This window comes from Clinocottus analis, unplaced genomic scaffold (genome assembly GCF_023055335.1).
Source record: "Clinocottus analis isolate CAN_PGR_092001 unplaced genomic scaffold, fCliAna1.0.p SCAF_2, whole genome shotgun sequence".
Taxonomy (NCBI): domain Eukaryota; kingdom Metazoa; phylum Chordata; class Actinopteri; order Perciformes; family Cottidae; genus Clinocottus; species Clinocottus analis.
Genome location: NW_027175931.1, coordinates 5,852,141 through 5,879,665, shown reverse-complemented (window position 1 = coordinate 5,879,665; position 27,525 = coordinate 5,852,141). Strand labels below are relative to the sequence as shown.

The 27,525-nt window shown below is 44.4% G+C and overlaps 1 protein-coding gene across 9 annotated transcripts in view; it reads right to left on the bottom strand.

The window, feature by feature from the left end:
* The window catches only part of gramd1bb (GRAM domain containing 1Bb), a 95,675-nt gene that overhangs the window by 27,419 nt on the left and 40,731 nt on the right, over positions 1-27,525 (bottom strand). Inside the window, exons 1-2 of one of the 9 annotated variants that reach the window (XM_068585875.1) lie at positions 25,831-26,295; positions 22,233-22,276 (exon numbers count right to left, since the gene is read on the bottom strand). The exons of 6 other annotated variants lie outside the window; for them this stretch is intronic. In XM_068585875.1, coding sequence (XP_068441976.1) covers positions 22,233-22,276; positions 25,831-25,845 — 59 coding nt within the window. In that variant the 5' untranslated portion in view covers positions 25,846-26,295. Of the gene's footprint in view, positions 1-4,271; positions 4,812-12,599; positions 13,131-22,232; positions 22,277-25,830; positions 26,296-27,525 lie in introns of those variants that run through there. 2 more of the 9 variants (XM_068585877.1, XM_068585879.1) reach the window with 2 other exon arrangements.

Sequence of the window (27,525 nt, the reverse complement as noted above, 5' to 3'; positions counted from 1 at the left end):
TTGTGGCTTTACTTATTGCATTGTATGTAATGGTTGACTAAATAAAACACATACTACAAGAAACAGATACTACAGTTTGACCGTGCTGATGTGGGACAAAAGGTGATGTGGGGGGTTTGTCAGTGACAATCAAGCAGAAACATTGGTCCACTTTGTCTTTGGCTAGAATGTGAGTGACCTCCCGTCTGTAGTGGTCTGTGGTCTGTATGCGGCACAAAGTAAGAGAGGGAATCCTGGCTACATCCTCCACATGTCTGTCAGGCACTGGCAAGTAGAAGCCCTCTGGTTCTCATATCACTGAACCATTTTGTACGCTTGGCCACAGCTCTCCACAGTCAGAGCAACACATTAATAAAATGTGTATCTCCTCCGAGGATGATTTCATTATCGTATGCTGTGGGCTTCCTATTATTATTGTTATTGAATATTTGCTTGTGGCCGTTCTGAATGTCCTGCTCAAGATCATCGGTTTGCTCTTGGGAGCAGCTTAGCCGGTTCTCGTCCGTCTAAATAAAATGAATGAAGTACTAAAAAGTACACGCTGGGGAGAGATACTTTTGTGTTTTTAATGTGCTTTCTTTTTTTTTTTTTTTTTTACAAGAACAGACACATATAGCGTAGTTTTCATAAACACCATTGCAGAGATCACAGGTTCATCTGTTGTTTTTCTACATCGTGTCCTCTCTCTCTCTCTCTTCTCAGACAGCCAACAGAGGGAGTCTGCATCAATAAGGACTGCAGTGCAGAGACACCTGGCATTATTCATGAGTGAAACCAGGTACAACATTAACTAACCAGACTATCCTGAAGCTAGCCACTTCTACCTGTTACTGCCTGATTAGGAGTTGAATACACATGATGCGGTAATTAGGCTCAAAGGTGATTATCAGTAGATGGCTACGTGTTGTTGACAATTGGCATCGTTTTCCAGGAACGGTAGAGCCTAACGAGAGGATCACCTCTCTCTGCCTCTCAAATCAAGGTCGGAGAGCAAATACGACAGATGGAGGGATCAATAAAATATCTACGAAAACTATTATGGATATAAGAAATGAGCAGCAAAGGATTTGTTTAGAGAATACTGTGTTTGCATTTGAACTTGTTGGATCCCAAAGCAAACAGTTACGGTCTTCCACAACCTCCCATCCAATCCCGAGAGCGTTTGAACGGACCGCCCGACACTGATCCGGCAGTAATGGAGCCATTAACAGAAATATTTGGTTGACGACAGACATAATGGACACACTGTGTTCCCAACAGTCACGTAACTGCGCGTCTCTCCTGCAAATTAATGTATAAGCAACACACAAACACACATGTTACTCAGACAAAGGAAGCACATTCAGATGGTGAGCCAGTGGGGCTCTCCTCCATGCCTTGGTAATCCCCTGTCTCAGTTGGCACACACACACACACGCTCACACTCCTTCACACACTACAGGTCGGGGTTGGACAGGTGTAAGACTGGGAGGGGTTGAGGTTTAGTGTGAGGTTAAATTCAAGCCCCATCAGGTCAGTCATTACACAACTAAAGAGCGACAATCTTTGAAAGTAATGTTACGTATACACATGGGTTTAACCAGTGGCATGGCCTCCGAGGCAAAAGGGTTTGGAAGATACATAAAACACATTAGCTATAATGAGGTAACTGAAGCTCTTTAAAGGTTGCGAGCAATAGTTTTCATGATTAAGAACTGTGATTGACGCACAAAGGCCAGAAAAAAACCCAGAGAGGATCAACACTCAGTACTTTCCCTTGACTCAGAAAGAGACAGTTTCTTCTGATACAGGAACCTCCACTTGTTGTTTTGAGCCGATGAGGAATTCCCGGATCACCTCGCCTTTCCCGACACACACGGCAGCAAACAATGGGAACGCCGTGGTCCGTCATCAACACATGAATGACGAGGCACCGCTGCATGTCATTCACACACACACACACACACACACCAGTTTGCTCTTTGAACCAGAATGGTGGTGTGGAGAGAGGGAACATGCGGCTGACGCGAGGCCGCAGAGGAAAAGACAAAAGCATCTCTCACGGATGCTTTTGTTCGTCGCCGCTTCGTGAAACGGAACACTGAGAGTTTGACATGAAGCAAGAGAACCTGTCGGTGCGTTGTCGGTGGGCCGTGCTGCTCGGGGGGAACCGACATGAAAAAAAGCACGATGAGTTCTATAGCTGTAGAATAATAGACACAGCTGTTCACAGCTCTGTTTCTTCTCAACGTATGATGACCCACTAGTCATTCAGATACTATGAAGGAAAACCTGCACCGGGGTGGAGCGATAAGGAAAAACAACAACACGCTGTTCTCTTCAATGTAAAAAAAAAAAAAAAAAGGCTTACTGGAATTAGAGCAATGAAAGCAGGCATGAGTGCTTCACTTATGAAAACTGCTGTTTTCAGCAGCACTCACACAAGCTTTTTCCGTTGCATTGATTTTGTGATGCGAACACCGCGGTCCACATTTACCTTCGACGGCAGCGAGAGAGCCGACAAACAATTTAACAATTAAAAAGGCATATCTCTCAGAGCGCCGCCCACGCATTAACAAAGCTCAAACAAAGCTAAGCTTAGGATGGATATCGCTATAGCAACAGTGAACAGAGAGAGTGCTTTAAATATTCAGAGTGTGTGACTAAATATACTTCTGCAGCTCTGCCGGTTAGAGATGCGGTCTGAGCGGGAAATACAGCAGGGAGGCAGAGTGACAGACGCTACGGCCTATCCGGACGTTTATGCTCTTTTCATGATTGATTTCTGGAGTCATCTATGCTGTACGATCCATAAATCAAATTTATGGATATCACTATCTAATAATAACTTTCTGCAGCTGGTCTGCAATATTTATTTTGTTAATTTGTACATGCAATATATTTTGGCTCGCTGAATTAGATCCACATTAAATTAAGTTGTTCCAAGAAGAATAAATACATAGTTAAAGAAAACATGACATTGCATATTCAAGAACACTAATAATGCTTTCTAATATATAGCAGAAACTTAATTAATTAAACTGCTACTGCAATTTAAGAAGCTTCTTTTCCGAGTGAACATTATGGTCCACGATGCGGTTACAGACAATAAATCAAAGTCTACTTTCATCCCAAATAACTGCATCTTGCATTTTAACATCCTACTTTTTTATTATATATTGAAATGTGGAATTTTGTTCAGCACAGTATGTCATTTGCATCATGTGTGAGAGGAATTGAACCTCAAGCACAGAAGTCATCTGCATCAGTCTTTACGCTCAGACAAAGACGCCTCCATGTCCCTCAAAGTAGGTCAAGTTGTTACATATGGAGTGAAACAAAAATAAATAAAAGAGAAACAAGCATGCTGCTCGCACCACTTTGTTACAGTCTTTTCTTTAAATAAGCTCTAAAGCTCTAAATCCAACCGGCTCAAGCTGTCCAATCGTTCAGCTTCACAATAGAAACGGAGTTCCGGGCCTTTCTGAGCGCCGCGCTTGTTTTCACAGTTTTGCTGACCCTGGAAAATACCCATCTGGCAGTGAGGAACACCACCGCTCACCAGCAAACGCACTGCGCATGCACGCACGGGAACGCACACGCACGCATGTGAACACCGAGCGCACACAGCCAGACATCACACACCTTATATACCAAAGACTGCACACCCAATCGCCTCCACATTTAAACGCACAAGTTATATAATCAAACCCATCTTACCCCACCCATTCCCTCTCCTTGTTACTAACACACACACACGCACACGTGTACTTGCATCACAGAGCACGCCATACCCCTGGTGAAAGACACAGTCCCTCAACACCTCGCCGTAGCAGCCCTCAAGGCAGTGGCAACCCTCGCCGGCCACCGTCACACACTCAAACACCACCATGTCCTCGTAGGCAGCCCCGAGTAACGAGCTGTTCATCCAGCGGATCATCCCGAGGACCGCGCGCCGCACTTTCTTTTCTCTCTCGGCGGATGAAAGGTAGCGGACAGATAAAGGGGGAGAGAGAGAGCGAGGGAAGAAAAAAGATGGACGAGGCAGTCGGGGAGATTTTCTTTCGCAGGCTTAGGGCCACTGATCTTCCTCGGCCAGCTCTGATCTCCTAATAACCAGCTTACATTGCCCTTAACACCACCTGCCAAAGCAGAGGCATCGGTGGTCTGGGCTCTCCTTCGAAATGGCACATGTTGATCTTGCCAAGCAGGGAAACTCATCATCATGCAGGCTGCGTGTGGGTCCGCGCGATTGCAGCCAGGTAGGCAGGCGTGTTGTTCCCAGCACTAACCTGGTCGTAGCCATGAGAGAGCCGCTCCGCTGCGATCAGCCCTTCTCAAATGGAGTCATTCACGCAGCGGGAGTCGTGGATGAGGCATAGGATGAAGGACGTGGAGGATGAGGAGGGGCGGGTTGGTAAGGAGAGAAAGAGAGAGGGATGAGGGATATAGGTAAGGAGGGTGAGCGAGTTCTGGAGCATGTCGGGAGGATTGGGAGGAAGAGGAGGAGGAAGCGGACGCAGCCGAGTGAGATGAAGAGAACGTATTTCCCCGGCAGACAGCGGAGAACAGGGGTTTCTCTCTCTGGAGAGCAGGCTCCGTCTTTTTTTTCTCCTTCTTCTGCTTTCTCCTGCTATCGCTCACTCCTCTCCTCCTTTGTCTAACCGAGGCCGACGAGCTGCCGCTTTCTCCGGCAGCCTGCACTTTTCCATTCCCCCCGTTTTCTTCCTCCGCTCTTCCAGCCGTTGGACCATCGGCGCTATTACTGCATCCGCTAGTTGCCTAAGTGAGGCTCTTCTCTCTCTCTCGCTCTCCCTGCTCCCCGTTCACAGGACTTCACGGCAACAGACTGACAATAGATATGAAGAATGTGCGAGCGGATAGAAAGAGATAGGGAGAAGGGGGCGGGCGAGGGACAGCAAATGAGGAAAGAGATGGCTTTCACTTTGCATTCCACCTCTACTTGGTGCTGGTGTACTGAGCCTGCTGCTCCCTCAATTATTCATGTGTTTCATGAATGGACGGGCTGACATCACCGCCATTCAGGTCACTTTACATCCATAGCTCCCTCTGAATCGCACAATAAGCCAGAGCAGGGTTAGTGGGAAACACATACTGTATCATGGGTTCACGTAGATGCAGAGTGGCACATATCAACTTGCTTTTGCCTTTGAAAACTAGAAATCAATTAAAAGTCTGGAATCAGGTAAAGTAAATGCAAAAGGACAACTTTTTTCGTGTTAAAGACGTGCGAGTGAGACATTTCTAAAAGTATTTTTTTTAAATGTGGCAGTACATTGACTTCAGGGTGTCAAGAAATAGGTTTTTATTGAAATTCAAATATTGTAATGATTGTTGTATCTCGTTAATATCAAATAAATAATTACAAGGAAAGCCCAGTTTCAAATATTAAATGACATATTCTATGATTTCAATTTCCCCGAGGCCTTGTTTGGCATCGTCTGATAAATGACGATGAAGGAAAGAAAATATAAAATATCATCCACTGTGCATCACTGCCATCTATTTTAAACTTCCAATTAACCCCCATGAAAGACTTTTTTTTTAAGTGTGAATTTCATTGCAGTCACATATTAAACTGATTATGATCAAACAGAGTAAAATGTCCAAACCTGATATTTTATTCCACAGCAGTTTTAGTCATAACATTGGTGCATAACAACAACAAATCTAATTTGAAATTTGACATTTTGTGGCAATGCAGAAGGAAAAGCAGATGTGTAAATACTAAAAAAATCAATACTGGCTGCATTCCATTTAGCTGCTTCAGTTTCATTGCTCTGGTTTTGTGCCTGCTGGCTCACTTCCAAACAAACAAATCAGGTTTCCATCCAAACGCAGCGCAACACTTAATCACATCTCCAGTAAATGTGCAACAGAAAATGCAACTTAAAGTGAGTTTCCAGTTTGTTTCATCGTGAATCAATTTGTGGAAGGTTACAGTCTCCTCACGTGCTGCGTACTTATCGGATGTTTTCGTCCACCACTACTTTTCATCTGTGCAGTGGAAGTTTGAGTGACACACTATGATTTGTAGCTTACACTTTTCATTCCATTGCACTTTGTTTTTATCGATACATCAACTTTTCCTCCTCAGCCAAGCATAATTTGGACTTATTTTCATTCATATTAAAGTGTGCTTTCCCTGTGCCTTATTACAACTAGATGAAATGTCTGCTGTGAAAAAGGTAAAATATATAAATTAAGTATCATTTGGAACATTATCTCACACAATTAGTCTTTTTGTGTTTTGGCATCTCCTCATTATACATAATGTGTTCATTTATGTATAAATATGCTCAGTCTTTACATTCTTAGTTGATTTATTATTCCAAAGCCTGTAATGAAGTCAATCAGCTCTTAAAATATTTGTATACATAATACATATATTCATATCACCCACACACTGAAAGGCGTTCTCCACATGGCTGCAACCGCATGTCCAACAAGTGTTTTTCCGTAACTTACACACAGCCAAACTAATTGGTGTTTACAAGAGAAACACATTCCGTATGAAAACATGGCCGCTGCAGTACTATTTACTACTTAACTCACACAAACTGTACTGCTGGAAAATAAGGTGGAGGTCATTTTGAGGTGACCCATTCCCGTGTTCATACATAAAGATGTCCACAGCCAGCGACCACCTCTGGATCTCTAAAGAGACGCCAGCGGAGGAGCCCTGAGCTGAGCTGCTGGAAACACTTGACCCCGGGTGAGGGTGTGTGGGTGGGGAGGGGGTGGGGGGGCCTGCAGCGAGCGCTGGCGGCCTCTGTGGGAGCGCTGAGCGGAGCCGTGCTGTGGAACAAAGGGAGCTGGTCCACTGAGCCGGACCACTGTGTGCCCAGATAAGCCCGTCCGGCCTCGCACCAACAACTGACCTACTTACAGGGGACCTCTGCTCTCTTCGTGGTTGCACCCAAGGGACACGCAGATAGTCAGATTGACCACACACACACACACACACACACGAAGAAACAATACGTAATGAACAGTCGTGGGCACTTAGCTGTTGATTCACTCATCGTACTCATTCACTTCCCTTCCAATTCAGTCATGGTGTAAATGTAAGCCGAACACCCACCCCTAAAATGTTAAACACTCAAATACTAAACAAATTTCTCCATCTTTTTGTCGGCGAGGAAGGCGCGCTGTTTACCGAGTTGTCACGGCAACATCAAATGTGGCGACGCCCGGCTGGGTCGGAAATGTCTGTCAAACCGACTGTGTCTCGGCCGTGCAGTTGCCATGGCAGCGCGTCAAGCCATTCATGCGCACCGCGACTTGAAGTGTTCCCAACTGGAGGGAGAACGAGAGCACAGCGGGAGGGTGTGTGTGTGTGTGTGTGTGTGTGTGTGTGTGTGTGTGTGTGTGAGCGGGGTGATGCTGCAGCATAAAGCGTCAACACACACCATTAGTTATCTACAAAGCCCGGGAGTTTAAGTGCACTTTGCCGGGTACATGTCCGGAGTGAAAGGAGCGATCGGTGGGTCTCTGACAGCTGATATCTCCATTTCGCCCCGGCGAGACGGTTTGAGAGACCCAGACACAAACTTTTCCGTGTAGATCGCTGCGTCTCAGCTTGGAAGAAAAGACAATAAAATACAGAGAGAAGCCACGGTGGGTCATTACCTTTCCTGAAACTATTTAAATCCAATCCCACGAGCATAACTGCAGCGTTTGGCCCAGGCTTAATTAAGCAGCCTAATTATCCTCCATGTGTGGCAACCTAACGTGGTCCTGTACCAATTTTTGTTGGGTTCTCATTGAAGCTGTGACCCGCTGTACCTCTGGGTCCAAGAACCGGTTTTAAAAGCAGCTATAATTAAACACCACTGATTTAAATTCAAGAGCACTCACTACTCGGCCCTGTGAGGTGATTCAAGGACTCGGTGGGATGTCGGAGAGGGGCGGGAGGAGGGGGGGGTAGCAAACTGGCAACCGGATTAAGCCTCCGTGGGACACGTTGTCCCGGTGGGACGGACACAGCCGCCGCCATCTGCAGGGGACACATAGGAGGAAGGAAGCCGGCCGGGGGGATAAACAGTAGGCCGAGAGCAGGTGAGGGATGGGGAGAGTGTGTGTGTTTGTGTGTTTAAACTGACATTTTGTGACATTTGTTGCACCAAGAAAAGTTGCCTTGATGCTTGGACATAAATGTCTTTTCCTACTGGTGCAGTGTCTGTTGAAAAGAGAAACGCTCATCCGAACCACTTCCTACTCGTCACGGCGCGTCCTGAAGGACGCATGTACAAACTATGTTGATGAAGAAACAGATTGAATTCCCGCGTTTATCAGAGGCGACCCATCCTGTACTATACTCCACAGTGAAATTCAAAGCGGCTTGGCATCACTTTCATCACTTCAACTGTTGCAATAAAAGTACATTTTTAAATACATTGTATTCTGTCTGTATATATAATATTGCTATTGTGGTTTCTTTCCTGTTTTATTTGACTATGTGTCTCTTGTGTGCACTTTACCTGTCTGCTGCTGTAATCCTGCAATTTCCTCACCGCGGGACTAATAAAGGAATATCTTATCTTCACAAAACCCTGTTGCTCCTAAATATCTACATTTTAATTAAAGATGTTTCTGTATACTCGTCTAAAATGCATAAATCAATGACTGATCCACCTTCTCTGGACGCAAGATTAGGAATTACACACATTTTTAGCTTTATTTCAGTCATCTCTGATATTTCTAGACCAGATTACATGCCCCATAGGATGCGTTGATGCTTTGTTCTATGCATTAAATGAATATGGACCTTCCTTATTTTAAAAACATATTTTCAATTTCCTCCATGTGTGCATTACCTAACACTTAGTTTTACGTCTACAATACACAACTCTTTGTAGCCTCCAGGTAGAGAAGGTTAAGTATGGATTCCTCAAGTGTTGTGGGCAGAGAGCAAATAAAAACAAATAACTAATAAATTATATGAAAACAATAAACACATGCCAGTTTAAGGGAAGCAGGTTCTGGTTATGCCTTTAAAAAGCTTTATGGAAAATGAACTTATTTGTTGGACAAGCTATATTTGAGAAAACTGTGTGTGGAATGCAAACGTGAAGCCTTTTCACCAGACATCCATCAGGAAGATGCCTGTCATGTCTGCCTTTATAAATGTTTAATAAACACCGAACATTTCATAATTACTGTAAGATTAATGAAACCAGCCTCTCTAGTCCTAGTTAATGCGAACACAAAATACCACTTTAGACACAAAGTGCTATGCAAGCTACTCTATTTTCTTAAATGACTTTATCAATCATTGCAAACCAATCAATGCATCGTCAATCAAATTCCCTCGCAGCGCAAAAGATAGAAAAATAGCAGCTTGTATCGGGAGCAGGCAGAAGAGTGAGGCGGGGAGTAGAGCGTAATCAGCGATGACAAATGGCTTGTGGGAAGGATGCAGTATAAAAAAAAAGAGGGAGAAAAGGGGACAGGGAACGAGAGAGAGAGAAAGTTAATAAGCTGTGGCCAGAAGGGAAACAATTCTGCGGTTTCTCTTTCCTGCAGGGCCCCTGCTGTGCAGTCGGAAGTCCATTGTGGCCCAGTCTGATGGTGCAGTGCTTTATCTGTAAGGCTGCTGTTGGTTCCGAGCCCAGTACATTCCTAACAAACTCTTAGCTGTGGACATGTCGGTTTTCCAAGCAAGTCAAAGTAGTTTTGCTGAAGCAAAGAGGGCTTAATCATCCCTTGTGATGTCCGTTTCAGATCTAGAGGACCAGCTGATCGACCAGCAGCTCACCTACGCTTAATGCAGAAGAACCCCCTCCCTCTCTTTGATGCTTCACATACTGAAATTAATCTTCTTGGTGCAGAGGCCTGGGAGCTACCATTTTCAAGTCAGTTTAAAATAGCCCAGGGAGAAATAAGTGGCTCGGCGCTGGAAAAGTACACGCCTGGGGGCTCGGTATGCACGTGCGCATGCGAGAATCCGAAGCATCCCGTGCATATGCCGTTGGACGTCGCAAGTTTCCGAAAGTCTTTGATGTTCGGTTCATCTGCATGACAGCGTGAGCGAAAAGCTGCAGTCTCAAAGGGTGTGAAAAAATCCCGGCCGGGAGACTTCTCCACACCTGCTCCGAATGGTGACGATCAATAAGATAAAGGAGCTGAAACAATTAACCAGATGAGTCGGGTGTAAAGACACACACACACACACACACACACACACACACACACACACACAAACACATACATTTATGTGTGCAAGTCTGCACCCAGTTTGTCCCAACTGTCAAGCGGCAACAACAGGCTTGTCCATGGTGCCACGTGCAGAGAGTAAGCTCCAGCTCAAGCTGGCTGCCTGGGTCTCGCTGTTGCTCCAGCTGCTGCTGTTGGCTGTGTGTGCACATCTGTGTGCAGATTTAAGTCACACCAAATGTCGTATCAAGAGCAAACATCCCCACATTGGGGCCGCCGCCAAATCCTGAGCAATCTCACGCTCATGCACGCGGGCATGCGTGCACATACATGCTCTCTCTCTTTCCATCCCTTCCTCTTTCTCCCTTTATCTCTGCCTTGTCTTCTGATAAGTAAGTAATGCTGCAAAAATATCTACCCCCCCCCCCTCACCCTGGCTCTCAATCACAGCATGATGCACGGTGACAAACATACACCCAACAGGGCAGCCTGGATTTCCAGCCTGAAAACCCTTTGACACTCGCTTCCCCTGACATCAACTTTCAGGACATCACAAGATTCTTTCTTATTACAATGACACATATACTTCTTCTTCTTCTTCTTTTTTTTTTTTTTTACAATTCCATCGTTTCATCATTATCTAAACTATTCTATCTGTGCTTTCTGTTCATGCAATTTTAGTACACTTGAAATACAACCTCACTGTTGATGCAAATCCTAACACTAAAATCGGCTTCCTTGCATTCATTTTTGTGGCATCTTGTAAGCAGGCTAAGCACTTGTGTGATGCAGGACGCAATAATCAGAGCTTCATCCTCATCTTTAGGTATCTCATTTGCCGGCACACACTAAAAATGGGAAGAACAAATACTTTTGCCCTATTACAAACTTACTGAGAGTTTACAACAATCACTGTATAGTTCAATCGAGTACCCGGATAAATTACTGCTTCCAGTGTATGTAAATAAGCTGCTTTATCTGGTGGCAGCTACTGGTTTATAACACATTGAAGTATTGACTGATGGGACGAACTCGAGGTCACACCGTTTTACCTAAGAAGCAGATTGCCCGTGGGAGGACGGAATGACACAAATAACCAGAGTGATCTTCCCGCTGGATCCTCTCATTGATGGCGTAAGTTTTAAAACTTTGTTTTACCAAAACAGTCTAGATAAACACGTAAAAATCATAATATGACGTAACAACATGGCCTGCAAACTATAGCCAGCGAGCAGACAGGTCATCTACATGTGTAAGAGACTATGGAAAAGCCAACAGATGGCTGTTCAATGGGAAAGCAACCTGTGTGTATGTGCCAAACAGGAAGACACATACAGTATGCACTCAATCTAATTAATAACATGAAGCCGTGAGAGGAAATGTTCAAAGCTTCAGTCAACAGTCTGAAGAAAAAAACAAAACAGGAGAACAAAGTAATAGATTTAAGAGGTTTAAAAAAAAGCAGAGTATAGAAGAGAGATGGTTGTAAATGATAGAAGAAGAGACAAATATAGAGAGTGAAAAAGAGACAGAGGGGAAAAAAGAGGTCCTATAGGGAAAAGAAGAGATCCTCATAAAAGTGAGAAGGAAGGAAGCAGGACGCACGTTGCCGAAACTGCTCCCCCTCTGGTTTTTTTTTTCCTCCTGCAGTGCTCTGTAATTCGTCTCTAAAAATATCAGGCAAGAGGAGGAGGAGGAGCATAAACAAACACAGGGGGGTGGAAGGAGAGGATGGAGGGAGGAGACGATGGAGAAAGTGCACACGCTGTGGCCAAACAGGTTAGGAAAAGGAAAAGTGAGAGCGGGGGCCACCTGGACGCGGATCTGTGGGTCCATGTGAGACGCCGAGGGGAACGGAGGGGGAAAACAAGCGGGGAGGACGAGCGAGAGCGGAAAAGCGGGGGAAGACGGAGGGAGCATGTGCCTGCTCTTTTCCAGGCGGCCACGTGAGTGCCTCTCCTCAGCTGCTCTGCTCACACTGAGCCCGCCAGAGGGGAGCAGAGCAGGGTCGCCACAGCGGAAGAAATAACAAAAAATAACACACTGGCCCGCACTGGATGCACACTCTCTGGTCACAGCTTAGTGGCGCTTTAAACTGGCCCCTTATTACTTACCGATGCATTCCCTGTAGATTTACATAACCATGGAGGAATGCACCGGTGAGGATGGACAGACACGCGTGATCATATCTAATGTGCCCTCTTTAAAAAGCACAGATGTTTGTCTGTGCATCCGGGCCTCGTCGACAGAGTACGTTGTCCTGGAGTCACAGGCATCAAGCACCTGGCCGGGTTGCACTTTGCATACACGACAGCCATACAGCTGCTATATAACAGCTAAACAGGAGAGGGAAAGAGGGGGGGGGCAGAGAACACAGCTCAAATTTCAAATACACAATCTCACGCACAAAGAGAAAACCTCCGCTGTCCGTTTAGCCTTACCAGGCGAGCTTGAAGCCTTTCATTAGTACAGCGAGGAGTGTCTGACGTCCATAGCGTGTTGTGGGCACTGGGCTGCCCGTTCACACCGCCGCATGCTGACTGACAGCCTGCCAAAGCCTCAGCTCCCATACACAGAGCACAGAGATGCACACAGGGTGGTGGCGGTGGGCAGACGAAGGGAGCAGTGGATGCAGACACAGATGGATGGTTGGGGTCCAAAGTCTGAACGGATGATCCTCCGCCTTTCCGCTACATTCCGTCGCTTGCACCGAGGTGCCGCAGTGCCGAGCACTTGTGCCAGAAATTCACACCTCCCTGAGGTTCTTCAGTTCTCCCAAAAGAGAAGGAGGCGACCTGCACCGCAGTGTCCAATGCACAAACCGCAGCACGCAGCAGGGCTAGCGACTGCAGACGGCCGCCGACATGGCGGGTCGCTCTTCCTTTCTAACGCCGTGTCTTTTCTCTCATTCCTCTCACGCTTTCCCCCCCCCCTCACAGCGTCCGCCTGCTCGCTCAAACTCTCACTCGTCTCTCCCTCGTTCTCTGCTGCGGATGAAAGCTGCACTTGCTGTGCTCACAGTGAGCAGGCGCAGGCTCTCTACCCCCCCCCCCCCTCCACACCTCCTGTTCTCTCCGTTCTCTTCCCTAGATGGCTCCCTTTCTCTGTTTCTCTCCGACATAAGCCTCGCTGGCCCAGTGTGGAGGATTCGACCAGGGTAGCAGCCTCCGGCCATAACATCCCCTGGGCAATGACCCTCACCTCCACACAATGTATGAGAAGGCTATTAAGTGGGGGAGTGGTGTGTGTGTGTGTGTGGGGGGGGACCTGCTGCAATTCTTTCCTCTTGTATTGGACTCCAGCCCTGATCAGTGTCAGCAGCTAACCCTGTTAATCTCTTAATGCATTCAGAGTACTGGGGTACTCCCCGTGTTTATAGCCACGCTCTGTGTTCGTGCTCTGCATGCATGATAAATCCGATGGACATCATGGTGACTCAGCTTGCGTAGTTGACTCCTGAATGTTTTATTACTGCAATAACCGGAGTTTAAAATCTAACCGGGGCCTTTCGTAAATCCTCTTCATTCGTCCGACACAGCGGGCCTGTCGGGCTCTGGATTAACAGCGATATACTCTTGTGTCTCAATAGGCAGACGTGTGGCGTCTTTCATTTTGTGCTTTCCAAAAAAAAAACAAAAAAAAACAGAACACCAGAGAGAACGTGTTTGGGAGGGATTCATCTGCGCACTTATCTGTTTTAATGTGAGCCGCATGTCAGCATGCCCAGATAACTAGTTAACAGACAGTAGCAGCCGTGGGTTTATTCTGAGATGATCATGTTATTTAGAGGACAGGGTTGGTTTGTTTCTCAAGCCGTCTATGAGCGTGTTCACATAAAAGGGGTGGTCTTTGCAGCATTTAAACAATCACAAATATGGACAAGTATGCTTCTGAGGAAGCATCGACAGGAGGTTGGTGTTTGTCTGAGTTTTGAGTTCAAATGACACGTCTTTCCTCCAGAATCACAGCCTTTCTTCTCCCTGACCACCTCAGGCCTCAGGGGTCAGAGAGCCACCGAGCGTTCGCTTTAATACAAGCTGCCATCAAAAGGAATGGCCACAGGCACTGGGTCAGGAGGCAGCACATTCTTCCCGTTTAATCCTTTTAAAGCCCTGCACATTACAAATCACACCTCATTAACGATGGCTAATACTGTGGCTGATGCAAAACACTCGCCACCATCAGGAACTGACATTCTGGTTGACTGGCCCAGAAACACACACAAACATACACACACGCACACACACACGCTTTGATGAAAACCCCTTATGGTTAATAATTGTATTAATTTTGTAAAAAGCACGTAGTAATCCGTTTAGTTAAGTATAGCTCAATATAAAGTCGTTGTTATTGTTATCGAGCTTTGCCTGCTGAGTCACTGAGTTTCATTCATTCAACCTTCTTCTTTTCTTTTTCCAGATGTCGATGATGCTAGAAGAGAGAAAGCGAATGACTCACTTGGAGGCAACTTCAAAAGAAAAAAAGTAAAAAGAATAAGAAGAATCCTGTCACAGACTGTGTCTCATGTCAGTTTCACCACACACTTCAGAACTGAGATCAGTAGAAGAGCTCTGAGTTGACGCTTAACTTTGGTGATGTGCACAGTACGCTTGTGCATTACATTTCTTTTCTAGAGACTTCTGACCTATAGCATGCCAGGGAACGTAACACCTGTTGCACTCTCGTCATTTTTCTAAGTTATAATGAATCACGAACTCCTCGTCGAGCAGAACGTCATCGGAGAGACTGAACAGAAGACATTTTGGAACTGATGCCAACTTAATTGAATAGGCCCGTTTTTCAATGGGATTACAAAGAAGTGGGACAGATTCATGAAAGGCAGGTTTTTTTTATCATAACTTTGTGAATGTGAGTCTTAGTTGGCATTTCTCCATTATTCCAAAGTAAATACAAAACATCTTTGCAATTTTTTTCTTCTTTTTCTTTTGCATATTTGCACATGTGTAGCTCTGCCTGCAGAGGGCTCCACAAAACCTTCTACAACTAGCCATCGACCGCTGACTTGTATAAGCACCTCAGACACATGTCATGATTACTTTTATTATGAAAAACTCTAAGAGGAAAGGGGGGTCAATGAGCGTGCCTCTCGTTCTGCACCACGGGACAGGCGAGAGCAGTCATTGATGATGTGTATTATTAGCCGACATTGTTTCTCCCCGTTGCAACAAATGTGGTAAGACTGCAGGGAGAGAAAAGTGAGGAGAGGAAAAGAGGCAGCGATATATAAGAGCTCTAATCCCTTCCCAGGTCAAGCAGTGAGGGATGTAGCCTGAGCTTCAGTCGAGCAAGCGGACAGAAAGTCGTCTCACACCGAGGCCATCTGGTGCCCACCTCGTCACGGCTTGCTAAGAATGTCACAGAGCCCGCCCCCTCCTCCCCCACCGGAAACAATACCTGCAGTCATGGCGCACCTTACTAATGCCAGTATAAATCACATTGTTGGCCGTGATTCCCGGAAACATCTAGGAGAGACACAGAGTTCATGCAGTATGATGTCACCTGCCAACCCCCCACTGCTGAGATTTCCTGTAATGGACGAGCAGTTCATCTCGACCTCGCCTCCACTACTAATGTAGCTGATGCACTGAGGAGCATGCGTTGTTAATATATATTGTCATAAATAAGAATGCATCAAAGCAGGAAGAGGGTTCATTGTGACATTTTATTACTTTCACATCCACAACAAATGCTGTTATACAACAACAACAACAACAACAACAACAAGTGATTATAAAAGAGTAGTACAGGAGAGTAGATGTTAGCCTGTTATGTCCAATATTTGTGACAGGAGGCTGTTTACCTCAATTTAAAACAGAGAGGCCGGCTACCCATTGTCGTTTGCTTTGTCAATTTAATTTAATTTAACAACCATCAGGAAGAGGATGTCAGCATATTGCAAATAATACCATGCCTGATAATTGAAAGATGGATTTCATACATCAGGCCATACTTTTGGTCCCATTTGAGTGTGTTTGGGAACTTTGGAGCCTGTCCCACTTTATTTGGTCTCATCTTTCTGGCTGTGTGTGTGTGTGTGTGTGTGTGTGTGTGTGTGTGTGTGTGTGTGTGTGTGCGCGTGTGCGTGTGCGTGTGCGTGTGTGATTGTAGTTTGACTCTTGGTTTCACGCACTGTCCAACCTGCCGAGGAGAAGCGCACTACAGAGTGGTGCTGAATGGACAGCTCCTCCAGAGAAGAGTCAACCACTGAATCAGACGTGTTACTCTCACTGGCGCCCCCTGCTGACCAGCTAAGTAAAATAACTGCCATGATCAAATAATAAAAAAGGTGTCCCCACAGGGATCAGGCAAAAACAGGAATTGATTTACTTTGAAATAAAAGTGAATTGATTTACTCTCATTTTCCCTGAGTACATGTTTGATGTGCCCTTTATACGGAGGTTTCAAAAGAGTAATGCAACAAATAGAGGTTTCAACTCATATTTCATGGAATGAGTTACACCTTAACAGATAGTAGTCATTAACTATTAGTCAGCAAAACAGCAATCATGGGATTAACATTCCTTGAACCCTAATCTGGCCCAGAGATTTTTAATTTAACTCCAAGAATAGCATTGGCGGATAATCTAGATTAATCCCTCCACACTGCTTTGTGGGATTGGATGGCGGGGTGAGTTTGACTCTCCATTTGCCTGGTAGGCGTTCCTTTCCCCATAACACACCATGGATTACGCTTGTACCGCTTTCCTGCTCATGTTGCCCCAACCCCCCCAGAGATTGATCTCTACTATCTGACCAGAGAGGGAAATGGGGGACCACGTGACTGGAGGGACGTTTGTTTTGTTGTGGAAATGAACATGTCGGTTCAATCCAAGTGCTCGAGGCCACGGTGTGGAGACAGAGAGCAGGAATGCATTCACAGCACCAAACACGGGCATATACAGACTATTTATGCAAAAGATGAGACAAAGAATTATTATAGCATCGGACATACGCTGCAGAACTTGAACAAAAAAGAAATAGAACGAGACAAACATCTAATTTTAATCCAACTTTCATTGAATCGAACACGTAAAGTAAGAATTGAAATCAGCCCTCAGGGAGAGCATGTTTTTTGATTTTTGTGAATGAAGAGGAGGTGTGGATTCAAAGACAGACGGCGTAGGAGTAAAAGTTTACAAGACTGATCAACAGAGTCTCACGCAACAGATAAGAAGAAGGTTAAACAGATTCAAACACGGGACAGCAATGCGCAACAGAAACCGGCTCGGTGAGGAAACCCGAGTCAAATTAAATGGGATGCAGAAAACACAGCAGCAGCAGACATCCCACTGAGGACAGAACAGACACTTTGCAGACAGCCAACATTGACTGAAACATAAAAGCCCAGGGAGGGAGAGGAGCACGGAGCAATAGCAGTGATGGTGAACGACAGAATATGTTCGATTGCGCGTTCAAATATGTTCAAAGAGCAACAATGTGAGTGATGGACATTAAGTACAATATCAGGTTAACCCCAAAAAAGTGATAAAGTGAAGAACTGATGGCCTTCTGCGACGGCGTCACGTGCCCCATGAATAAAAGAACAAAGCAGGGCACATGCTGACATTAAAGCCCTCATTTAAAAAACGCCTTCCATTTCCTGTTTCTGCTGCAGCAAGCAGGATGGAAATAGGCCGAGGTTTCTTTTTTAACTAACCTCAAACACACCCACAGACACTCATAATTACGAAACAAAGCGAATCAAGTGAGAGGAGAAGAGGTGGTGTAAAATAGAGTTTGGGATTATCTCTATTAAACTAAACAATGGGTTTCGGTTTGAGAAAGAATAGACCAGACTAATGAGAATAAAGCATTTGCGTAACTCCACCTCCAACTATGCATAGAGATGCACCAATATGAAATGGCCCAGAACCGGCCATAGAGGCAGATTGGGTTGGCTGGACGTCACCAATCCACAAATCTGTTCTTCGTAACCGCCATATTTCCGTGATTCCACCTTTATTCAGTTGCATTTAGCCACAGCGCCACTTGTCCAAGCTCTGTTCATTTGATGCAGTGGGCTACTATTGCGACACACATATTAACTCGCAGCTTCTGCTAACAGTCGCCTTAAAAGGAGCAACGTGTTGCATTTAGCGCCATCTAGCGGATGGCAACCAACACCACTCCCTTTCCATGTCCATCGGAGAACTAGAGTGGCCTTCAGGCAGCGTGAAAAGGTTAAAGGTTTGGTTTGATTGCTGTGAGCTACTGTAGAAACAAGGTGGTGCAACAAGAGAACTCTCTCCCCATGTAGATATAAATCCGCTCATTCTCAGCTAATTATATTGGATCTGCTTTAGTCGATACCCAGAGAGTAAAGGTCAGATTGGTGCGTCACCAGCACTGAACAAACATTTTTGAAGTAACACCAGTGGCTGTTTACCAAGTACTGAATAATTATGAAGCCCAAAAACTGACAAACCCGTGTAAAAGATTATCAAACAAGTAAATTAATAAATAAAACTGTTAGAGCCACATAATTAACATGTGTAACATGTTTATTTGACTGTTTAAATGGCATTAAATAACCATATACATTTTATACAAATATTTTTACACGAACAAGAACCCAGTCACTGTCTTTGTGAGCAAAGTACAAATTAAGATTCATCAGAAGTTGAGCATCATTAATAAATTCATCGGAAGAGTATATCTCTATTGGCAACAAGCAAAAAGACACAATACGTCTTTGTATATATCTTCAGCCTGAACTATAGCTGTAGCTATTATGCAGTACATCAATGACTCATCACATCTATAACCCTGAGCTCCTCAAATACACAGTCGCTCTGTTCAGAAAAAATGATGTCACGACACAGAGAGATCGGGTTCTGCTGATCTGGTCTACATTCAGTAGTGGAGGGTATACATTTGAGCTGCTACTGTATCACTGCACTGCTGACACTCGCTTCTCTGGGCAGAAATGTCACAGTCACTCGAGGAAGGCTCTATAACCACTGTAAAAATGTAAAATGCAAATGGTCTTTTTAGTCATATTCTTTTTTACAATTTAAGTTAACCCAACCCCAAAAAGAAATCCATATATATATATATATATATATATATATATATATATATATATATATATATATATATATATATATATATATATATAACACAAATCAATAAACAAATTTGCAAAAGTCTTCTTATAACTAAATTGGAGGACGTGAAGGTTCTAATCCTTTAGAAATAGGTATATTATAAATATGAAATGCAACATAATTGTAAGTTCATAAACTGAATTGTATACATATATATATATATATATATATATATATATATATATATATATATACACACACTATATTAAATCAGACACTGATGACACAGCGCTGTGTATTACATTTATATTTACACTAAAAATGCTTTGCGCTGATCAAGGGGGTAATCATATAATATAAATACAATATTTCTCAGGGGGTACAAGGTTCAAGGTTGAGAACCACTGCTTTAGGAGATTCCTGTGCAGTTTGTATTCTTCCTCACCCTACCCGACGCCAAGCTCGGTCGTTACGCAATTATGAAATAGCTCCACATGACCTCATAATCAGTGAGCAAGAGATACTGCGGTGTGGAAGCCAACGTGGTCAGACGTGCTGTCGCTGAGGGGTTGTTCACTGTGGGTAAAACTCAAACACAAACCACCGCGGGTGAAACAATAACCCCATCTGTGTCCTTGTGCCGTGTCCTCGGAGAAACCTTTGCTGAACTGCTCTTCAAACAAGGCAAGCGGAATAAAAACACGGGAGCTGCACGGGTGACACTGTTTTAAATGAAGCCTGTGTTCATTCTGAATCTTTTGAATCTGGATCTGGGAGGAGAGCTATTGACTGACCCCTTCCACACGATACTTCCATATAGGCATTCAGGGCTGTTGCCACAGAGACAACCCTGCCATCGTTTGAGCCCATAGCGGTCCAGCCAGCTGCTTCAGGGCCACATGTGGACCTTGCCTGATGTTTTCAGTCAGGACAAACACAATGCTAAGCCACACAGAGGCACACACACACACACACACACACACACACACACACACACACACGCACACACACACACACACACACACACACACACACACACAAACACACTGATATTCCATTTGCCATTATCACCCAAAAGGCCTTCAAGGACGCCACTTGAGCTATTTTGAGCTTCACGAATGATCAACGTCACTCATAGTGACAAAGCAACAAGCGCCCAGCGAGGCTTCATCCTTTCTAAAATACCTCAACTTTGCAGGGATTAAATCTGCACAGCTAACATCATGCATCACAATCAAGACCCAACGGCTTTTTTTCCGCATCAAGCCGCCGCTGTGGATGGAAACCTGAAGCCTTGGATAACATCAACAAGGTCAAATATTGAAAAGAGGAAAATTGTTTTCTAACATCGTCAGATAACAGCAAACTGTAGGTCTGTCTTACATTACTTACAAATCTAAAAGATAACACTCAATTGTATCGTATTTACCAAACAGGCACTAACAAAATGCACAACTTCGGAACATTATTCTGCCTTTTGATCATAAAATAGCATCGCCAGTGACATGCAGTGAAATGCTGTGGGACTGATTGATTGATTTTCCGTCACTAAGATTTAACATGATGCATAAACCTCTGAACTGGACACGGCTCAGAAGCCCCCATCACTGCTAACGTGCCTTGGAGCAAGAAACTGCTTGCTAAAAGATTTATCTGTTATATGGATTCCTTGGAGGAAGTGACCCAACCATCCATCCATTCTCAAACCAAGAAGTCTTGTCTGTCAGAGGAAAGCATATTAATATCAAAACATGTCTAAATATGAGCATGTGTTTTTATCAATTGCACCATTTCCAGCCACACACCATACTTTTCTGAGCCATGTTTTACACCCACTCATAGTGCCCTCTCACTGTGCGGCCAAAACAAAGTTGGAGTGAATACTTAAAGTAAAAACACAACTTTCAGGTTATGTAATCTACACGCTCCCATTACCAGTTTGCATGGACAAAATTATTTATTTCCATCAAACTTCCTTTTTTTTGTGTTAGTAATCGCATCATTAATAATACACAAATTAACACAAGTAACTCAATGATGATAAGTGCGCTCCTAAAACACTGAAATGTAATATGTGGGGGCTGTTTCTCTACAGATATTTGATATTGAGAAAATAAAAAAGTGCATCTGTAGGTAATAAACAACAGTTCTCATAAACAGACTCGGGGTAATCCAGCGATATAATATTATAGTTTCAATAATTTGGAGGGACTCACTGGATATGGATGAAAAAAAGAACGACCAATGTGTCGCTTTACACACACTTGCTTCCATTTCCCAGAACACAACTAAATAGTGGAGGACATCCACGTCTTTCAAATTTCCCAAAATCCAGCTCGTAACGCAGGCGTTCTGTAATAAATGTGTCATCTCTGGGCCGATCATCGTGACATCATCAGGACGGAGCTCCTGCAGAGCAACAGAAGACATTATATGACTGTTTTCACGGGCTTGGTAGACTTTTTCTCAACTAGTGAACTCACAAACTAACAAGCTATGAAATCGGTGGAGTGCCAATTCATTCACAGCAGAGAGTTTTACAGTTTCTCTGCAGTCTTGCCATCGCAGCAAGGCAGCGAGTACTCATATTTTATCCACAACCAGGCCGTATTGGAAACAAAATGACGGTAGTGTCCCGACCTCTAACCCTGCGCTGCTCCTGCAGAGGACAACGCTGACAATGTTTCAGTGAATGTTGCTTCAGCACTTTTGTTCCTGGATCTCACCCACCGTGAAACCAGAAGACCAGCAGAAGCGGAGAGGAAGTAGATGCATATAAAGAACGCCAGAACAAAACAGCTCTCTTTTTTTTTGGGACGTCCCAGTGCGATGTTCTCCCATGTGATGATCACATGACTAGAAGACTAAGAACGTACGTGACATACAAAACGGGGGAGAATATACAGATATAGAAATACACATATATTGTCTTTAGTTTAGTGACATGAAGCTGCCGTATAATGTCTCATGTGTGGAGTGTCTTTTGCTTGTTGAGTTATATCCTACCTTTGGGGTTTCCATATCAGTTTCTTCCACTTCTTTTGCTTGGCCTATCAGTGAGGGTAGAGAAGAGTGAATGAGAGGTTTTTGGAGAATATCTTTACTTTTTAATGACGTGAATGTTCAGATGGAAGTTAGGGCTAACAGAAAATGTCCTGTAATGATCTGTACTCTTTGTTGTACGGCATCTTATTACTTCTCGTCCTCGCAGAAGGTAAGTGACCTTTACTTATTTATTTTTTTCCGGTAAGAAAACAAAACAGACTTCACTTTCAAGAGGACTAGAAACCCCACTTTGAGTCATTTTGGTACGCTTATTCGGCAAGCGCTCGGGTTCAAAAGAGGAGCCCTGGCGTGGTCGTAAACACGCTCTGACATTTACTTTGAGCCTTATTCCAATCCAGACGACTCGAAACAAACAAGAATCGTTTCCGGCGAACATTTCACACAAAAGTACATGCGTGTGCCTTTTGTGCGTGTGCCTTTTGTGCGCGCGCGTGTCAAAGTAAAGCAACGTGTTATTGGGCTCGCAGAGTGCTGTCGCTGCTGTGACTCAATACAGAGCGCCCACATGTACGATGAATCACTGTGATCAGAAGCCCTCAACCACTCCTCCATCTATTCAATCAATTCATTTCTGCTGTGGCACCTGATAATACATTTGCCTCTCCAGCCAAAGCAATTTTCTTCCCACTCCTTTACCCCTGACCGAGCTTCTCAGCATCTAGTGAGGAGTTTCCTTCGGCTGTGCCACAGCAACCACGGATCTTGTGCCCGTCAGTGTGGTAATCAAGCTTTACATTTTCTCACAGAGGGGAATGTATTGACTGAGGAATTTCCTTTTTTTCTGAGAATAAACACCGAGGAATTAGCATTTCGATGTTGGCCCTGAGTGCCTGTTCTCTTACAAAACGTAGGAAGCAGAGGAACAGAAGAAGCCCGGAGTAAGAACACTCCATGGGCCCTTTTGGAGCAGCTACAGGGGAAATCAATCACATCTGCTGCGCTGGAAGGCAATGCGGAGGAGACAGATTACGCCACTGATTAATGGAACCTGAAAAAAACGGACCTCCCATTGAAGACGGATATGTTTCAAAAAGGCAATCTGGCACTAAGAATTGAATTTGACAGCGGATGTCTTTAGAGTTTAGCGTTAATCCTCTGCAGCTCTGCATTGTGTTATTAATTTGAACAAGACCGATTGATCTCCATCCGACAACACGTTTAGATTTCTTCCCCCGGTGGATATGCATCTGGATAAGAAAAAAATAAAATAGATTAAATGTTGCCCTGCTGGGGCAGAGATATAGACATTTAGCGCGATCAGCTGGATTGATTCGCAGATGAACATATGTGAATTACAGCGGGAGTCACCAGAGGCCGTGTGATTAGTCAGCGGTAAAGTCCTGTTGGAGGAAACATGGCCCACTTAGATTGATACAGGGGGAGCTGGCTGTGCGTTATGGCTGGCTCTTCCCTTCTCCACGGTCTCCTCATCATTTCCCACATACTGTTAGTGCCCCCAATTTACTATTTTTGAGTGGTACAACGGATTGAACGAACTCGAGCTCCATTATCTCACAGACCACAAATCTCCCCCCTGCCACCAATACTACATTAATTAAGACTGTACCTTAAGTGGGCTCAACGACGAATGGATTGGTATCAATTTGAGCTCCTAGTGGAGGACGGGTACGGACAGGCGTCTCTATATTTAGTTTAGTTCACGCCATTAAATGGCATGTGTGCATGACATATCTCCCGTAACTCCACCGTGAGGCAGATGTCCACCTAGCGTGAAAACAAGACCTTTCACAAAAATCAGTAAGTGGGTGTGCCAGTGACAGACAGAGGACTTAATGAATCACCTACAGTGAGGGCCGTCTGTGATGTGATAATGACTCCGGTTCAGACGTGTGAAAATATTATTGGAAGTTTACTTTGGATGAGATTTTTAAGATGGCTTGAAGACTCACTTTTGAAATAGTTCTTATCAATCCATCCTAAAATCTCTGAGTCCGCAGACAAAGAATCATATTTTCTGTTTATATCTAGTCAGCATTTAAAGCAGCACGCTTCATTTATTTCATTACTAATAAATAATGTTTAATCAACACAAAACTATGAGAAAAAAGTACATTTTATTTTGGTTTTGAATGGTGTAAAATTGACTTGTATAGACAGATAAATGTCAAAAGCAAGAAGAAAAATAAATGCACATTATGGCTTTCTGTATGACTGACATGACGCTGTTTGTATCACCATTTAAAAAAACCCATTTAATAGAACGAGTCTCTCTCTTTCTTTCCCCAAAAGCAAATTAAAGATTTTTTTTCTAGTCTCATAATAAAATAATGAATCAAATTAAGCTGCTAGCGCTGCCTTCGCTCCATAGTGACTATCATTCCTGATTCATGAAGGGGCTGCTGAGATGGTTATGCGAGTGTAACACAGTAATACCTGCCAGGGGTATTTATCACACAGTGGTAACCTAAAGCAGCGCTAGGACTGTCTCGTATCCCCATCGACAGGCACAGTAAATCGAACCAAATTGCCCCTAATGGACCTGGGGAGCAGAGATCACGGCGGAGATTTAGGAGGCCTTGAAGCCAGCTGGAAAATCCCTTCTCCTCAAAGGCGTGTGTATGCGCGAGAGGTGTGTATTGCAGGGAACACTGACGTACGGCGATTTGGTCCACCACGCCCCGCATTCATCAGGTTAAGGTAAAAGCATGTGTATAGTAAGAACTTTCACCACATGTCTCCTGTTGTAATGAATTGCGGAAGAAAAGGAAAAGCTGACGGGGCGTATTTTAATGCTGAAGTTGCAGAACGCAGTCTCAAACAAACATAAAACCTGCCGCATTACAACCCTCTACAAGGATAAATATATATGGGCCACTCATGGAGTCACAGCTTAATGTGTGGAATGTATTTTGAAAAAAAAAAAAACTACACAGGCTCTGTTACATTATTTTTTATGTTGTACAGGGCCTGTTGAATTTCTGAAGCAAGTCAGAATAATGTACTTTACATTCAGAGGTCTGCTGTGGACGGAGAGAAAGCGGGTGCATTTTGGGCAGCAAAGGTCAAACAGAAAAGGGTACAGATGCAGAACAATAGCAGGGCTGTTTAAGTCATGTGATTAGGGCAGTGGAAACTACATCCGCACTTAATTCAGTAGATTATCACAGAACGGTTGACAGGGAGCCAATTTTGGATTTTAGAGTACATTTAGTAGTGTAGGTGAAAATAAACCAGCGTGGGGTTTCTTTAAACTGTGCAAATCAGATTTTAGACATGTCAGTTCAACGTTTAATACTTAGTTTCAATCTTTGGAATCTATCTTATATTTTATATTTCTTGTATAAAAATGTAAATCCTAACAAATGCTATTGTAACCCTGTTTTTGTCCCTTTCTTTTTCCTAGTATCGAAGGTTATTCATGGAATTCACTGAGTTTTTTCCCATGAATAATACATTCATTTCACACACATGTCATGCATCTCATCCGTTACGCTCGCCAGCTAATGTGCTGAAGACTCAAGACCACGGAACGAGAAAGTGCCACAGCTAAAGAAAGGTAACAGAAATCAGACCTGACCTTATGTTTGTGCATGGTGAACAGGCAGACACCATCCTGGCCTCTCTCCTGGCTCTCATGGCCTCTCTTCAACCTCTGTCCCGCTGTTTCCGTGTCAGATTCTCATTTGTCCAGCATGCTTTGTCATCATCGCCAAGCCTCATACAATCCCCCTTGTCCTCCTCTCTTATGCGGCGCATCCAAAATCAATCAGAGCCAAAGTAATGTCACCGGCTCAGACACTGAAAGTTGCAAACAGAGGTGGTACAGACAACACTTGTTAAGCTCCAACGCCTGTTCAGAAGCCGCAGGGTGTCCAGACTGACTGAGTGCCGCTACCCTGACACACCATCATGGCTCAACCGGTGTTCTCCTCCTTGCCCACAATTCCTCACAAGCTATTACCCAAACCACCGTCTTTCCTCCCTGTAAATAAAAAAAAACACAGTGACTTTCAATTTTTCTGTCCAGGTGGCTCGCAGCCTCGCTTCCTACCGCATCCCCTCACATCTGCTTCGCTGAGCCACGGATGAGCAGTTGTACGAGGGAGGATGGGTCAGGGATGCGAGCGCTCTGATTGGCCGGCGGGCCATGGTGTGTGTGTGGGAAGGTCCCTTTGGTAGGCTCCGTGCGAGCGGCTATGCTCGATAAGGGTGGTCCTTCACCTCCTTTCCTCCTCTCTCTGCTCTATCAGCCTCCCTCCCCTGCTTTGCTCCCCCTCACTTTCTCTATCTCTCCTCCTCCTCCTCCTTCTCCTCCTCCTCTGTCTGCGCCGCAAGCTGCACGCAGGAACTCGCGGTCCTCGACCAGAGCGCCGCGCCGTCTTTGTGAGGAGCCCAATCAGCGATGCGGTGGCTGCACGCACACAAACGCACACATGAATATGGAGAAGGGATGGCGGCTACGTCACCAACACATAGCATCTTGCAGACATAACTACCCCGCAAAGCCCATGACCCAAATTCCCTACAAAAAAAAGAACACACGCTTGCATCTTTGTCAGCCTCGTCATAACGATTTGGATGTACTGATAGGATCTTATGTGCAGCTGAAGCTTTACAGGTGTGAAACTACGGGGATCATTAGGGAGGACTGCCATCAGATAGCTCTCAAAAAAAAAGATCTAGAATAAGATTAGATGGAAAACAACAATGCGGCAGATCTATTCATGCAAGGACAACACAGAGAGTTTATTTGATAAGAAGATGAGCACCAAAACAAACAAAAGTAAAAGAAAAATAAATACTTTATTACAGGAAGGACTGCAATTCAAGTTTTTGACTTGAATTCAGCCTGGATTGGATGATAATGAAATATGTTACCCAGGCTTAGGTGAGTTTTTATATTAGACTGTACCGATTTATCCTTTCCTTTTCCTGAAAGTCGTCCGGAACAAGAAACCTGTTCCACTTGCGAGTATCATTTTCTCAATATGTCGGATCCTCGATTTCCTGGGGATCCTGGACAAAGTAAAGAGGAAGATCGGATTATGCTGACCTCCATCACTGGAAGCCATCGTCTCAAACCACAGACGGTGATCGATAATCCGGCAATCGAGATGGCGGAAGAGCAATTCAGAAACGAAGGCAGAAAAGGCTTCAAGTGAAACGCAGGAGAGTCTCAGCAGCAGCTCTCTGTAATAAGCCGTCATAAGGACAAGATCAGCTGCTGTCACATTCTTTGACTTATTTGATCAGCAATAAATACACCAGAGCT